Here is an 18206-nt window from a genome sequence, read left to right on the forward strand (position 1 = left end):
TAATAATAATAATTCATGTTACATTTTGTGTACATAGTTCCTGTATTTTCTGATTGTATGATGGTGGTGGCCAGACTTTTGCACAGTACTGTATATATATATATATATATATATATATATAAATTGATATATATATAGATAGATATATACATACATATATATACATACATATATATATATATATATATATATATATATATACATATATACATATATACAGTACCAGTCAAAAGTTTGGACACACTCTCTCATTCAAGTGAATGGGAACATGTGTCCAAACTTTTGACTGGTATATATATTTATATATATACATAAATATACACATTTATATATGAAAAGTTGTGGCTGGTTGGAAATTTACAATAGCGAGAACTCTGATGTCCAAGTGCAAGCGAATGCAGCAAGAGATGATGCTTATCAGCTGTAGACTCATATATTGTACTAGTAATGGTCTAGATTGTTGAGTAACAGAGGGTGCTGTTGTAGTTGAAATAGTTTATATGATATAATGAACATTTTTATTACAGCGGGCTGGAAAAAATGATGCCACTACAACTATAAATGATACATGATCTGTATATTGTTCTAGTGGTATTTCTGAATTCTGTCTTTAACAGTTAATGAGTCAACTGATCAGAAAACTGAAAGCTGAAACCAAACTGTTTTTAGCCATGGTTAGCAAAAATGTGCACAAATCAGGTTGTGTTTTTAATCCCAGGAAGCACTGGTTAAAGGTATACTATGCAGAATTTCCTACAAAAACAATGTATAGATTTATAGTAATCCCTCTCAATCATCAATTATGACCCACTAGAAATGTCTGGCGGTGTATGTATCTACAGAGACTCTGAACTCTGTATTGTCTTATTATTTTGTAGAGTTAGAAATAACATGCACAAGTGAGGCGTTTGAGATCGGGACTAGTGGTAAATTTATCAGCTATTTTTTAATTTTAGTCTCAGGCTGTGTCCAAAATCAGTCACTACACCCTATATAGTGCACAACATAGTGAGTAGTCCATTTTGTAGTGCTGTCCGAATGTCTAGTGGTAATTATTATACCCTATATAGTGGACTCAAAGTAGTGTACAACATTGAGGGTCACTAACCAAGCAATATTTATTTAAATGATAGTCCACAAACGGCGTTGATGTATCACGTTTTAACGTGACGTAATTAACGGAACCTGAGTAGTGTCTGAAAGTGTTTTTTTTCTTTCTGCCGATGATCTCCCTTTATAGTCACACTATGTTTGACTCACTACGTAGTGACGAGGGAGTAGGGAATGAGTGAGTGATTTTGGACACAGCCTTAGTCTTTGTCCTGTGTCGAATGTCCTTGTTAGTTTAAATCATATTAAGTCAACCTCATCCTGTTTTTTAGAGGGGGTAAAAATACAAGAGAAACCCAGGCAGGTCTGCAAACTTACTTTTCTGTTCTGATCAACAGAAATAAAAGTAGTTAGTCTAATATAATTGGAAAGAATACTGTACACACACCATTTGCAATACATTTGTATTAAAAGAATAAAGTAAATAGATCTGAGGTAGGCGTTAACAATAAAAGAAAAAAGTGGCCTCCTGGACTTAATGACATAAGATTATCAAAATTGCTCTTTAAGCAAGCTAGTTCACAATATTAAATGTATTCATATTAAAGATTTAACAATGCAAAGTTTGTTGGAATAACAACAACAACCATGAAAGGTAACGTTACTTACCTTACATTACTGCTATTTTAATCAATACAGTTGTCTACACAGGCCAGTAATGGTTCACGTTTCACTTGCACCATGTGCACGTGAACGTGATCTGAAGTCTATTTTCCTCTGTTTTATGCATGCAACTACAGTTATTGTGCACTGGGCTCTGAGCACTTCCAAAACGTGGGTGACCTACACTCAACACTGCACCTGAACGCCTCCAGTGTAGACACACAGAAGGAGCATTCACTGCTGCTGCTGCTCTGCTAACGTGCTGCTCAGGCTACGCCTCCTGTGAGTCAACAATATTTTGTCTTCTCTTTTTTTCAACGAAAATAAAGAGAGGTTTTGTTAAAGTTTTTATTTTTTAAACTAGATTTATTCGACTCGTCTTTTTTCGTCAACAATATTGCAAATAGATATCATCCAGTTAGTGTTTAACAATGTCGGAGCTGTCTCTTCATCGTCTCTTAGAAATAGAAAAAAGGTCATGTACAAACATATTTAGTCATAATTTTCATTAACAAAATAAACATTGGTCAAGAATTATAGCGACTGACAAGGTTACATAGCGGTCTCCATCTCTCTCCTCTACTCCGCCCTGCTCTCTGTCTCTGTGACATGGATATATAAAGAGCTGCAGGTCTGTCTCTGCTTGACCAAGGGCGGGGCTGAACCACACACACACAAAGCAGAGAGGTCACAGCAGACACTTAATCCGACAATGTAGCATTTTCCTGCAGGGTTGTGTGGAGGTGTGTGCATGTTTCATTGTGTTTTAGAACGTAAAAGCTGTAGAAGCGGTAGCTTTGTTCTTGTCAGTGCCGTTTGCTCTCTTGAATCACTCTATAGCCCGCTCATCCACCGCTACTCTCTCTCGCTCACTTGGTGAGCAGGGGAGATGCCAACTTTGAACAATATTGAATGCTGTGTGTACAAACAACCAAAATAATCCTGCATAGTATATCTTTAAACTAGTCTTGTTTTGAATATCCAGTAAGATAGTCAGTTAGCCAATTAAACAGGTGCTACAAGTGCTACAATATGAAGTCGGCTTTTTTATAAATTATCTACCTAAATGGTCTCACTAACTTCTCCATGTGCTGAAGCTTGAGCCTTCTACCTGAATAAGTTTGTTTAAGGTGGTTGAAAATAATACTACATATATATATATATATATATATATATATATATATATATATATATATATATATATATATATATATATATATATATATATATATATATATAGTAATTCTTAGCTTGCTCTGGCAGAGTCCTCCATGAGCATAAGTAAGTGTACCGGAATAAGGGACTCTAAACAAGGCTGATGAGATAATCTCATGAAAGAAGTATGTATATATGTGCATACTATGGTTGCATAGCAACTCTTGAACATGGGAATGTGTTATTATTCTCAAAAATTGAAACAAAACTCAGATAAGACTATTTGATAGTAAAGTACTTCATGAAGTCAAAGAGTCTCATCTGGAAAGCCCTCCAAACAGATATGTTTCATGCCCCCAGGGTTTAACAGATAAAATTGAAGATTTTTTAAAACCACACATAATGCAGTTTAATATTTTCAAACTGTCATATTGGTCAAAGTATGACCAAAAACCAGTAGAGACTGTATTTTTGTATTTACTGACCATCCAACAGCAAGTATTAGTATAGCCTTGTACACAGCAATCAAGTGGATTCCAATTCTGAACAAAACTAGTGTCAGTAACTAGTGTAGTGTAAGAACACACAGCATGTGAATAAGACAACTTTGGGGTAAATTTGCATTTCTCCTCTGGAAAGTATCAACTGACCACACTGATATCAACTTTCCATTAATCCCAGTTAGGCCTCAAACATACCAGTCCTCAGGTGTAAAAGTAAGTAAGAGTGTTAATGTGATTAGTACCTCTAATGTAATAACTGGATTTCAAATGTTATTCCCTTACATTACTCATTGCTCAAATAACAAAGTCCTGCATTATTGCCCAACACATCCAGGTACTTGTACTTGCATCATGCCCCCATCCCTGTTTGGGTAAAAACAGTCCCTCTAATTAGACTTAGTAAATGCAAATTCAGAGGCCTTTGTCAATTTACTAGCATAAACAGAAAACTGTATTACTAGACAGTGACGGCTGTACAGAAAACAGACTCAGACTCAGCATCTCCTGAGGCAGGTTGTACTTCCTAAGCTTGTGCAAGAAGAACGTGCTCTGCTCTGTCTTTTTGATGACTGTGTCAATGTTGGACCCCCACTTCAGGTCCTGAGAGATTTTAGATCCCAGAAACCTGAAAGATTCCACAGTCAACACAGTGCTGTTGAGTATGGTGAGGTGGGCATTCCTGGGGGGCTCCTCCTGAAGTCCACTGTCATCTCCACAGTTTTGATAATGATCAACTCCAGGTTGTTGTGACCACACCACAGGACTAGCTGTTCTACATCCCATCTGTATGCAGACTCATCACCGTCTCGGATGAGAACATTTCAGAAGTTGAACAGATGGGTCTCTTGAGGTGCAGTGATTGGTATAGAGGGTGCCAGTGCTGACTGTCTGAATGAGATACATCATCTGCTGACCTATTTGCCCCAGGGGGTCCAGCAGGGGTCCTGTGATGTCCTTTAACATCAGTCTCTCAAAGGACTAAGGGCCTGGACACACTGGAAGCAGCAGCAGTGCATGTGCACTGCCAAATCTCTTGTTTTTTTTTATTTTGGTGCCCATGTTTGGAAGTCAGAGTGTCCACACAGCCACATGTCACACAATGCTGCTGCATCGCGTTACCGGCTCAGGTGTGAAGTGTGCATGTGTCAGCAAAAGTGTTGATAGTCAGATTTACAAAATACCTTCAATATTACACCTTTCACTACAGTGTCAATGTCTATATATGTAGAATATGTCACAGACATGAAGTGACACCACTGCAGGTTAGCCTGCACGATGCACAAGGGGCAGGGAGACTCTCTGGTGGGGAATTCCAGTGCAGAGAGTCTGTGACACACAGAGCTTCTTTTTTCCACTCCTGTTATATTAGTTTAAACCGGGACTCCTGCCTGCTTCCAGACAGAGATTTGCTGTTTTTATTTTCCTTATGTGTTGCCAGTTTCCCTCCTGAATGTTAGTTTGGAGGTTTATTGTGTGTTTGGCTCGTTTGAGGAACTTGGTTTCATCAAGATGGATTTTCTTCACTTGTTCATTTTAATGATAATACTCAACATTTCTCAACACACAACCATGAAAGTGTTCTTTACAACTCAACACAATGATTGATAAATGGCCATTGCCTTTTCACTTTCGATTCAGATACCATTTTGGCTGTTTTGGACGATGGCAGAATAGCTAAATTAGCCTACCTATGATCCTCTGCAACCACTACTATGGTGAAGACACAAGCTAAAGAGATTGTTATGGTGGTTGCTATAGACACAACCCAGTATCACAGCAGGTGGTGAAATAGTCATGAATAGTCATTTGTTATTCTTTTTTAACTATAACCGCTTTATGACTCAACATTTTTTTCTAATTGCAAAACCTTACACCAAACCAGCAAAACATTATACATCATTTGCAAAAGCAAACAATTCTTGTAAAAGTCTTCAAACTCTTTTAAAATTGTGTGTTTGTGTCATTACTGTACACACAAACAATGATTTGAATAAGCACACAAAGCACCAACTATGCACTGATAGTTTAAATGAAAACACTTGTGAGATTCTACATTGTATAGGTTTGTGTATCAAGACTTTATGGTAATCCATAAAACATAATCTGACTATATCTCTATATGTGTTCCTAAATTTAGGAACAGGGTTAGGGTTATCCTTATTTTATTATCATATTATAGTATTACATTACCTCATTTGAAAAATTAATTTTTCTTTTTTGTCACCTTTCTGCACTGGCAGAACATCTTCGAACTGAATTTATGGGATTGTTCCTTCCTCTTACTTTGCAGATGTAGGACTAAGATAAAAAACCCTTTACTAGTTTTCTCTCCCAAAGGAAGGGATCATAGCCTTGATAATCAGCACACATAAGAATGAAAGACTGAACATTTCAGATGCCGCATGTTCACATAAAACTGTCCCTTCCTACATTTTCTGTTGCAAACAGTGTTCAGTATGAAACTATAGAGCAGCATAACTGCTCTGCTAACGCCAGTCATCTCCGCCTTCCTGTTTCCAACTGTTCCTTACATCCCCTCTTCTTTAAAGCAGCTCTATTTTGTCTGCTTCTTCTTATCACAGAGAGAAGAGTTCATAAATGATATTTCAGATTGGGGGAAAAAGAACAAGTCACCCTGCTTTCACTTTTAAATGATTTATGCTGGTGTGGTACATCTAAAGAGAGGACAAATATAAAGAATAAGATACAGTTGTAAGAAGGTCCAGAGAGAATCAACATAAAGAAGATGAAAAAATGAAACTGTTTATTACAGCTTCTGGTGGGCTAAAATAAAATAAAAAGAAATAACAGAGTAACAGAAACACAATTCAGCTAAATTTACAGGTAGACTTCAAGCTCAGTGCTCCTCAGACTGCACTGATGAACAATGGGATAAATAGTAGAGGGTAAAAGATTAATGGATGTGAGCTCACCTGGGAGAGATTATAAATCAAAGTGGGTCATTATGTGATTCCATTGTTTTCCAAACCCCTCCATAGGCTTTGGATGAATATACACGGTCGCCCATAAAGTTGGAAGAAAATATGTTTTACCTCTTTCCATGAAATGATTGTGAAAATGTGATTTATTCTTGATAGATAAAGTGTAAATATTCTCAAAATTGTATTGATCAATCTCATTGCACCTGGTCAAAGGTGATTACTGATGGGTATAAATAGAAAATAAAAAGAGGAATGTGTCTGAAAACTAAATTATTCCAACTTTATGGGCGACCGTGTAAATGAGCATAAATGTTTTCCTGGAAGATATACCTATATTGTTGTCTGGTTGGAAGACCTGGTGAGGTGAGGTTTAACAGGTCAAGTTTTTAGGGTGATAAAGAGAAGCTGCCCTTGTGTACTACAAAGCCAGTAGTAGTACAGTATATAAAACTGCAAATGGTGGAAATCTGGATTTGGTACATTGCATGTTAGAGTCATTTCTCTTTGATTGCTGACTAAAGCCCAGCCAATACAGGCTTTTATAAGAGCCAATACTGCTATTGATATTGTTTGAATTAGAAAAATATCTAATGTCAATGAAATAATGTTTTTTTAACATGCAGACACAACTTGAACTAACATTTTTGATAAGGATCCCCTTAAATGTGGTCCTTAAAGAGTTGTGACCAAGATTTTTAATGGACTCCTTGTTCCTAAATGACCTCAAACATATCTTTGACATTTCTGTACTGACTATTGTTCATTTGCATTATAACATTATACACTGATACAAATATACCTGCCATGAGCTAAAACAGGTCTATGTATTGGCTGGGCTCTCAGTCTGAGAATGAGCAAAAGAACACCTCATTTGTTCATTATTATAAAGGGATACTCCACTGATTTACAATTGTAGGTCAGTTTATTCATCATGGTTTAAGCACTATAATTCTTACATTACTAAGAAATGTCAAGTCTGAGAAAATAACTCTGATGATGTCATAGTGATGTAATCTGGGTTATCTCAGTGTTGGTTTCAATCTTATCAGTCAGTTTTGTTATTCGCTGTAAATGTAAAAAAAAAAAAACCCTCCTTACTCTTTACATAGTCTTTTCTTATTGTTTTAGTTCATGGTTGGAATGGTCTTTATTTATGTGTATGTGTATGTGTGTTGTGGACCTGAAGTTTAAGAATGGACTGTCCTCTTTTTCAGAAGCTGAGGAGCTGTATCAGAAACGTATTTTAACAATAACAGGAATCTGCATTGCACTCCTAGTCGTTGGAATCATGTGTGTGGTTGCCTACTGCAAAACAAAGTAATTAATGTCATATTTTTATGTTTGATTTATTTTATGATTTTTATTTAGAGGTACACTCCCTGATTTTATTATAGCGCCCAATAGTGCCCCCAAGTTTAAAAAAACCTCCGCAAATGTGAACTTTGTTGAGTTTTTAAAATAACGGTAATATGCAAATAGAGTACATTCTTTGAATAGCCCTTTAAAAATCGGGTTTTAAAGTGTGTCAATTAAACCATACATACTTGCCAAAACAAGACAACAACAACAAAACAATCATATAAATAAGTATTTAGATTGAGGAATAAATTGGGGTAAGATAGCATAAAAACAAATGCTGTTGAGAAACAATAGGTGTTGAGGTGAGATTTTAAATATTCAAATAGCGTGAAGCCAGGACAGCCAAATGTTGAACTGGGAATTTGTTTCTTATTTCCTGAAAAATATAACAGGAGGCCAGTAAGCCAACACTGAAGTGATATGGCTGTTGAGTCTTAGGGCCTGATTAACTAAGATCCTATATAAAGGGTAGTAAACTGCATACACAGTGCAATAGATTGCGTGTTTAGTTTGTGTGCGTTTTGCAGGTGATCTACTAAGAATAACTGCGTAAATGAAAACAGTGGAGACAGCAGTATTTAAATGAGGGTTTTGTGTCTTAATGGAGAGTTTGGAAAAGCAGAAAGCATCACAATGTGTGTGTTAAATAACATATTTACATTTTCTCCTCCCTGTATTTTGCACACTGGGGTTAAAACGCCTCATATTACATATTCATTATGGTAAACTACTAAATGGACAGCGTGTACTATCTTACACAGTTGAAAGACGCAAACCTCAGTGCGCTGTGTTAGTAGATCAGCTTGCACAGTTTTTGTGGGTGATGTCAAGTTTGCAAATGTTTTTACACACGCAGACCTTTAGTGAATCAGACCTTTAGTGGGATGATATAAGTCATAGTAAGTAATAGACTCTTTTATTGGCAGTAATTTTGACTTGTCAAAGCAGATAAAGCACAGGTGTAATTAATAACATTAATGATAGACTCCAGGGCTCTGGTATTATGCATGCTCACTCAGTGGCATTCCTCACTGGGAGAATTAATGGCATGGAGCCATTGTTAATGTTATCAGTTACACCTGTGCTTTTCCTGCTTTCACAAGTAAACATTTCTGCGGTGCAAAGGGTGGAGTGTGCAGCAACATTTTGAACCAATTGTAATGTGCTCCAGTTTTGGCTTAAACAACAATACAGAATGTTACCATAGGAGGACAAAACAGTGAATGAATTGTTGCAGCTGTTGAAACGTTAATGGGCATATTTTGGTGCTTTTGGACGCTATAACACTATAACACATTATGTATTTTTGTACTCATCTCAATGAAAATATATAATATTAAAAATATTAATGACCATGACTTTAGTCAAGCCAGAATAACATTAGATGAACTTTGGGGTATATGTATCCCTTTTGGAACATTTGGAACACTCCCCTCAGACATTTTACCCAGAAGTGATCCGGATTGCCTTACAATCTAATTTCTTTCTTCACAAACAGGAAGCACAGGAGGAAGCTCCATGACCGTCTGAGGCAGAACCTGAGGAAGAAGAGGAACAACCTGGCAAGCTCAGCCAGAGGACGTCAAATTTCTAACTTGCCTCTACAAGATTTGCAGCTTATCAATGTATGCTGGTAGTTGATGGTATCAAATAAGAGCATCAAAACCTGTTGAACGCATATACTCACATCTTTGTTCAACTGTTCTGCTCCTGTTTTCAAAGCACTGTAATGCGATGACAATGCAGCATGCAGCTGAGAAGGAGACAGACATAACCCTCTCCACAAGCAAATATGCCATATCTACGCATGAACCTACCACTCTCACCCACATCTCCAGCCAAAGGTAAGAAAGACGTCAAATGTATTTTGTCAGTTTGGAAAATTTGGTTTGGTTTGAATCAGTTAGAACTTAATTTAACTCTGAGGAGGTAATGTAGACATGGACAGCTTGTCAGCCATTAAATGATGACTGGTAGTCAGTGTATGTCCTGGGGGCTGTATGCCTCAAGGACAGCCATTGACGAATGGTTCTTGCATAAATGTCAGCAACTAAAAAGACAATCATCATCAATAGTTATGAGAGCAGGGTTGGGAAGGTTACTTTGGGAATCCAATAGGTTACAGATTACTAGTTACCTTTGAAATGTAATTAGTAATGTAACTATTTCAATGACTTAATCAAAGTGATTGATTACTTTTTGATTACTTTTCTAATTTTTCTAACGAATGTTTTCAACTGTTGGGGTAACCCACCAAAATCTAAGTTCAGGTGTTTTTCATGGATACTGACATCTCTTATAAAGTAAGATTTATCTCTCATTTGAAAATGTATTCATTAGTTCATGTAGATTTTGGAATATAAAATAAAGATATTTGATGAAAAAAGTCAAAAGTCTGACACAATTTAAGCCCATGTCTGCGCCAAATAAGCCCACATCATGATTTATTTATAAAATATTTTAAAAATGGGGACTTCCGGGTCACCAACGAGATGGCAGTGTAGGGAAAGTGCTCTTGACGAAAGAAATAGAAATTTGCAAAGTTGAAATAATACAAATATTGGTTCACGTTAACTACACGAAGTAGAGGAGCGAGGATGACGTCTATATTTAAGGGTAAAAAGCCTGCCCTGGACTCCGACAAAACAGCAAAGGGCAGCAACACTGTGATGGTGTAGTTAGCTCCCCCTTGGCTAGCCATGATAGCAACAATACGGGAGGGGGGGATGAGCCGGTGAACCTGATCCTGATCCTCAGAGAGATACGCAACTTCAGACAAGATAATAAAAAACAGTTTGAAGACATCAAAGGGGAAAGACTAACTCAAGGTTGGACGAGGCCGAAGCATGGATTATGGAGAATGAAGAGAGACTGCAAAACACGGAAGAGGCACTAGTAGAAACGCTAAAGCTATAGGAGCAGCTCCAGTCGAAGTTGGCAGATCAAGAGGGTACCTGAAGGTGCGGAGGACTGGCCCAGAGCAATGATCCCCTTCGCAACTAAGCTGCTTAAAGAGAACGTTGAAGGATCTACTGATAGAGAGAGCCCACCAAGCATTAACACCTTATTATTTATATAGAGGGGAAGAGTGAGTATTTTACTCTATTCATGACAGAATGTAAAGTGGACTTGAGAAAATTATTTCTTTTAATGTGAACAGGGTTTTGATTCCAATTAAGAGAAGTAAGATTTTGTCAAAATTGAAAAAAGAAAAAGCACGGATAGCCTTCCTTCAGGAGACTCACATGAGTCAATCCGAGCATGCAAAACTACAAAAGCTGGGTTTTAGACAGGTATTCTCTTCTTCATTTAAGTCAGTCAACAAGAGAGGCAAGTGTACTTGCTTATGAACACATATCAGAGACTGTGGATGATGTGGGAAGATTTATTAAGATCACAGGGAGAATAGAGGGGTCTGTAATAACATTACTGAATGTTTACGCTCTGCTAGAAAGTGACTGGTTATTCTATCCGGCTGTTAAGTCTGACGTCACGCATGACGAAAATTCTATTTCCGGGTCCAAAGGCATCGATTAGTAATCAACAACAATGGCGGAACCCGTGAACCTTTTTACGATCACCTCTTATTGTAGTGACATGTCTGTGAGAGTGAAAAGGGGACTGAATTCATATAATTCCAATAGAGTACAGAGTGTAACTGTTCTTCCTGATGGTTTAATTAAGGGCACTGTCCAGGCATCAATGAAAAAGAAAGTGTACAAAGTTGAGGTGAGTTAGAGGTTAGTTTGCACGTTCAATCAATCAATCAATCAATCTTTATTTATATAGCGCCAAATCACAACAAAGTCATCTCAAGGCACTTAACATATAGAGTAGGTCTAGACCATACCATAGACTGTATATAAAAGGACCATACTCTTCAGGTTAAACTTTAACTATTTAAAACACGCTGTTCTGCCAACGGGACAGGTTGGAAGTTGTGAGGTAGCGAAAGTTCTTCTGAATGTTTTAAACACCAACCCTTAAACATATATATTAATGCCATACATTGTTAGAAAGCTTAGATTGCCCTGATTCATTCAAGACCACTCACGAATTATATGGTTGCTCACAGCCGTAATAATATAAGCGGCTAGCCACTCAGCTAAAGTAAGAACAGATAGATAGATTGACAGCAGTTTGAGGATGGATTTTTTAAAGTGCAGATACGCGTTGAGAATCAGGCAGTCGCAAAAACGACAACTTGATGTCGTTTTTTGATTCAGATCTGTTGAGACAACACGGGACACAACACTGTGGCATACTGCACAAACGGAGCCGCTCTGGGGATTGGACCCGGAAATAGAATTTTCGTCATGCGTGACGTCGTGACTTAACAGCCGGATTGACGTGTCTTTGATTTAATGGTTAACTCTCAGGGTGTGATAATATGTGGGGGGATTTTAACATTAGGCTGAACCCAGCACTGGATTCTTCAAGAGCAACTATACAGAATCGGCCTCTGACTAGGAAAGTTAAAACCACCGATGGGAGAGTTGGGCATCGTAGATATGTGGAGAGAATTACACCCTACTAGCAGAGATTATACACACTATTCCTTCCTGCATTCAGTTTACTCAAGGTTGGATTACTTTTTTGTCTTCAGCTCTGATACATTTAGGATTAGAGATTGTAATATTGCAACAATTGACCTGTCAGACCATAGCTCTATTTCTATGTCACTAGATCTAGAAAGGAAAACTTTATGGAAGCTGAATTAGAATATACTCAATGACTCAAAATTACTGGAGAGGCTGAAGGGGGACGTTAGAGACTATCTTGACCTTAATGACTCAGGAGTATCACCAGCAATTCTGTGGGACACACTGAAAGCTGTAATGAGGGTGAACATTATTTCCATTACTTCATATATGAAGAAACTTAAAGGACAAAAATAAGCAGATTTACAGGGAAAACTAAAAAAGCTACAATTGGCTGACAATAGTGAAATAAACTCTAACTTGAAACAGGAAATAATAATAAAAAAATAGACAATATATATACACTTGAAACCCAGAAAAGGTGTCTCTTCTTGAAACAAAGAAATAATGAAGTGGGGGGCAAATCAGCAAAACTGTTGGCATACAGGCTACGGAAACAACAAATACAATAAAACAATTTATAAAATAAAGCACCCAAAAGAGAGCTATGAAATATTTTACCGAGAACTATACTTTCAACCCCAGGCCTCTGATGAGTTCATTAGAACCCACACTCAGTAGTTCACAGAGCGAGAGTGTTACTGCAAAAGAATTGAACTTAGTCATTGCTAAACTAAAGGTCGGTAAGTCCCAAGGCTCAGACAGTTTCACTACAGAGTGGTATAAGACTTTGAAGCCACAATTAAAACCATTATTACTTAACACATTTAACTGGATCTTACAGAAAGGAGAACTTCCGCCCTCTTGGAGGGAAGCAATTATCTCAGTCATTCCCAAACAGCAATAGACAAGCAAGGCTGCAGTAACTATCGACCTGACTACAAACTGTTTACATCTATCTTAGCCGGCAGACTAGAAACACTCCTAACCGATCTCATCTATTTAGACCAGACGGGATTTATTCAACACAGACAGACCCTTTGACTCAGTTAAGTGGTTATTTTTGTGTAAGGTTATGGGAAAATGTGGCTTTCAAGATAGATTTATAAGAGTAATTCAGACCTTATATGCCAAGCCTACAGCACGCATAAAAATGAACAGGGACCTTTCCGACTCTGTTACTTTGGAGAAGGGAAAAAGACAATGTTGCCCGATATCCCCCCTCCTTTTTTCTTTATTTATTGAACCCTTAAGCCAATTAATAATACAGAGTGACACAATTAGAGGCATTAAGCTGGAAGGGATTGAACAGAGGGCAATACTTTTTGCAGATGATGTTTTAATTCTTTTGGAGGAGCCAGAAAAATCTCTCTTAGGCTTGATGACACTGTTAGCTGATTTTGGGAATCTATCAGGGTATAAGCTCAACATATCAAAGACACAGGTTATGACTTTAAATTTTACTGCACCAAAGAGCCTGCAAGACAAATATAAACTCGACTAGGGAGAGTATCTGAAATCAGTTCAAATGTTCCCCTGCAGGCCATAATTGCGGATAAAGGTGATAGCTCAATTGGAAGAGAGAAAAAAACCCTGGATAAACCTTACGTTGAAAATATGGCAAAAGGTGATTAAATCATGTAAAAGTCCATAACATTACTACAAAGAGCAATCAGCTAACTCATCTTCTGTCTGACTTACATCTGGGCTTTCTGTGTCTGACTGAAATGTGGTTGAAACAAACAGCTTGGAATAACAATAATTTTGCCCCAACAAATGTCTTTTAACATAATAGTGGATCTATAGGCCCCCTTCTGTAGATGACACTTTCTATGATCAACTCACAGAAGTCTTAAAGGTTGCAATCTCAACAAAGAATTAATACGTAATTGGTGATTTTAATGAATTGTGAGGATAAATCTAAGAGGAAAAAACAACTAGTAAAAGGCCAAACTAGGATTGCAAAATGTTCCAATACACAAATTGATCTGATATTTACTAACAAACCAGAAAGAATAACTAAAAGTTATGATTCAACAGGTTGAACTGTGATGTTATACTATTCTCTGATGATCTGGACTATGGCTGTGAAACGTTTACTCACACAATCAACCGTGTGAGGGAAAGATTTAATGTGAAGATATAGATCACATCTAAAAATAAAAACAATTTAATATGGTTTAATGAAATCCCAAGATGTTGTCCTAAGGCTTAAGGAACAGTTAGATTTTAAAATCATCTTGCCGTTGTTTCTGTCTTTAATATTTTTTTTCTTGAGTCTGTATATGAGCTAGGTAAAAAAATACAAAAAGGAAACTAGATATAATTCCTATAGATACTACAGGTCAGGTTTACAAGTAAAACAAAATCATCACCTCCTGAAAAAGGTCCAAAAGTAGAGATCACACAGAGATATTTTAACTTGTCTTTTAAACACAGCTCCATTCCTAATAGCTGGAACTGTGCCATTGTTTTTTAAAATCTGTGGATCACCATGAAGCGAGTAACTATAGGCCAGTAAGTATACTGCCAGTACTCTCAAACTGTCTAAATATAACTTGTTTATCTAATAGGATACATTTTGTTAAAGTTTGTGATACATTGTCTAGTAACATGAAGTGCAAAATGGGTGTTGAGTCCCCTATTATTTAGCCTAATGATCTCCCAGGAGCTGGTCAGGAAATGCACAGGCTGCTGTCGTCACACTAAGGGTCTGATTTACTAAAGGTCTGTGTGTGTAAAAACATTTGCAAACTTGACCTCACCCGCAAAAACTGTGCAAGCTGATCTACTAACACAGTGCACGGAGGTTTGCGTCTTTCAACTGTGTAAGATAGTACACGCTGTCCATTTAGTAGTTTACCATAATGAATGTAATATGAGACGTTTTAACCCCAGTGTGCAAAATACAGGGAGGAGAAAATGTAAATATGTTATTTAACACACACATTGTGATTTACCAAACCTGAAGGTCTTATTTCTGACACTAACTGTGTCTATAAATAATACCTTTGAAGGACAGGTATTAACCTGCTGCTCACTGCTCACAGATGACTTCTGTTACTGTAGAGAGGAGGAGACGGAGGCACAATGACAGAATACACACAGGACTGAGTTTTTACACCTGTGTTAATATTTTTGGAGTGGAATATTATTCGTTTTACTAACAGCATTGACTTCGTCACAAATACTCTCCCATATGGCGTTTTTTGGTCATTTTTGTTTTTGTTATAACTCAATATATTAGTTAACCTCTTCCACTAGAACATGATCACATTTCATTTTGTGCTTGCAGCTTTCTGCTCGTCCAAACTCTCCATAAAGACACAAAACCCTCATTTAAATACTGCTGTCTCCACCCTGTTGCACCTGTTTCCATTTACGTGATTATTCTTGGTAGATCACCTGCAAAACGCACGCAAGTTAAACGCACAATCTATAGCACTGTGCACGCAATTTAGTACCTACTATTTGGGATCTTAGCAAATCAGGCCCAAAGTGCGCAGAACTCAGCTCAGGATCAGAACTTTACAAACATACCTCCAACTTTTGTACAACAAACCTAGATCCACCAACTCACAGCCACCATCTCCAGCAAACAACTCAAGACATCAGCTCTTTTTTCAGATCATAATGGGAATTCAAAACCACACTACTGTTCACCATCAGCAAAACACCAGCCTCCAAAAGACTCTTTAAGTCCAGCTAAGAGCTGTTAGAGTCCCCCCCTTAATAGAGGAAAAGCTAAAACCATTCAAACAACTAAGCAACAGGACATTCTTGATGCCTTCATGCCGAAATCACTGACCTGAAAAACTTGGTGAACACATCCAAAAAGAACTTAAAGCCATAGCCAACAACCTACACAAAAACTTTGCAGAGCTGACCACAGAAAACAAAGAAATTATGGAACCATACATCATCGATTTACAGCCCAGAGCAATGCAGGATAATCTCATATTCACAGGATTAACAGAGCCCAGCATGGAAACACTTAAAACATTCATGATCGATGAACCTCACTTACCACAGAAAACAAAAAACAAAAGAAGAATTACAGAATCAACCATTGGCACCATTGCCATCTCAGACCACGCCCCAATAAACATAACTCTAGCAACTGATAGCAAACAACACACATCCCCTTGATCCCCCTTCATCAATACAGTACTCAAAAACAAATACGTCACAGAATAATGAGTGTGGATATTCTTTGTAGAATACAATAATACACTGGTAACATCGTCATGCAACCTCTGGGAAACACCTAAATCAGTATTTGGACGCACTATATTCACAAAATCCATCATAAGAACATCATAACGAGTTAGTCAGTGCCAGGCTCACGTTAGATAATATCTTAAATCAGAAAACACAACTCATATTAACTCGATTAAGACAACAATATTTCTATTTATGAGACAAATCAGGTCCTTTCCTGGCCAGTCAACTTCAAATGGAAGAGCAACTTGTGATTTGTCAGAAATAAACAATATTTTCAGTTCTTTCTATATACACCAGAACAAGACACTAGTATAGAAGATATAGATTATTATATATATTATAGATTATTTTCTAAGCAGTGTCTCCCTACCTACCATACCTAACCCCTTAAGATGTTTCTCATGCAAAACAATAAAGCACCTGGCCCAAATGGATTTACAATTGAATACTACAAGCAGTTTTGGTATGTCCTTGTCCCACTCTTCCACAGAATGCTACAAGAAATCCTAAATACAGGCTCAAAACCCAAATATATAAATACTGTCATTACATCTCTAAACCAAGGTATTTGATCAGGTAGACTGGACATATTTCTTTGCAGTAATGGAATAATCTGGCATCGGATCATATTTCAGCTCATGAATCAAAATAGCTCACCATAAGCATCTGTTAAAACCAATGGACATATCTAACCACCTTTTCCGCTGAAACAAGGGGATGTCCATTCTCACCACTTCTATTTGCTCTTTTTTATAGAACCACTTGCAACATCTGTCCATGAGATACATAGATAAATCTTTATTGTCATTGCACAATCATACCAAGTACAATAGTACAACGAAATTGGACTACTGTCCCCTCCAGTGCAAACAAGCAAGTTCAATCAATCACATTTAAATAATTATTTAAATAAATTAAAATAAATACAAAAGTAGCAGTGCATAAAAGGGAATCATGAATTGATGTGAATAGTAAATAAGTAACAGTTCCAATCGAGATGATGTGTTAGATGTTTGTATTTAGTATTGTTATTGCCCTGTTAAAAAAACTGTCTCTCAGTCTGTTTGTGCGTGATTTTAAAGCCCTGAATCTCCTGCCAGAGGGCAGCAGCTCAAACACATGGTGTCCTGAGTGTGTGCTTTCTTTCAAGATGTGTGTGCCCTCTTAAGAGAGCGAGTGTTGTAGAGGTCCTCCAAGGAGAGGAGAGGTTGGCCGATGATTTTTTGTGCAGTTTTGATGACCCTTTGAAGTGCCTTCTTGTGTGCCATGGTGCAGCTGGCGAACCACAAAGAGATGCAGTAGGTGAGCACACTCTCAATGGAACAGCAGTTGAAAACTGTCAGCAGCTCCCTATTTAGGTTGACACTTCTGAGGATCCTCAGAAAGTCGAGGTGTTGTTGGGCCTTCTTCACAACCTCTGAGGTGTTGGTGCTCCATTGGAGGTCTGCATCTATGTGCACACCAAGGTACTTATAGCTGGGCACTCTGCTTCCTCCTCCTGTAATCCACCATCAGTTCTTTGGTTTTTGATGTGTTGAGGACCAAATTGTTTTCAGCACACCACCTCACCAACCTCTGGATTTCAGTCCTGTATGGTGTGTCATCACCCTCCGAGATGAGTCCCATCACGGTGGTGTCGTCAGCAAACTTAACAACGACATTGCTTGGGTGGGTGCTGACACAGTCATATGTGTACAGAGTGTACAGAAGAGGGCTCAGCACACAGCCCTTTGAGAGCCAGTGCTGAGGCTGAGGGCTGTGGAAAGATG

General features: G+C 37.7%; 1 protein-coding gene across 1 annotated transcript in view; it reads left to right on the forward strand.

Moving 5' to 3' along the window:
• nrg1 (neuregulin 1) overlaps window positions 1-18206 on the forward strand; it is a 54729-nt gene that overhangs the window by 20094 nt on the left and 16429 nt on the right. The window contains 4 exon segments of the mRNA XM_062434221.1: window positions 5612-5634; window positions 7527-7630; window positions 9171-9297; window positions 9395-9516. Coding sequence (XP_062290205.1) covers window positions 5612-5634; window positions 7527-7630; window positions 9171-9297; window positions 9395-9516 — 376 coding nt within the window.

Source organism: Scomber scombrus, chromosome 15 (genome assembly GCF_963691925.1).
Source record: "Scomber scombrus chromosome 15, fScoSco1.1, whole genome shotgun sequence".
In the NCBI taxonomy this organism is placed as follows: domain Eukaryota; kingdom Metazoa; phylum Chordata; class Actinopteri; order Scombriformes; family Scombridae; genus Scomber; species Scomber scombrus.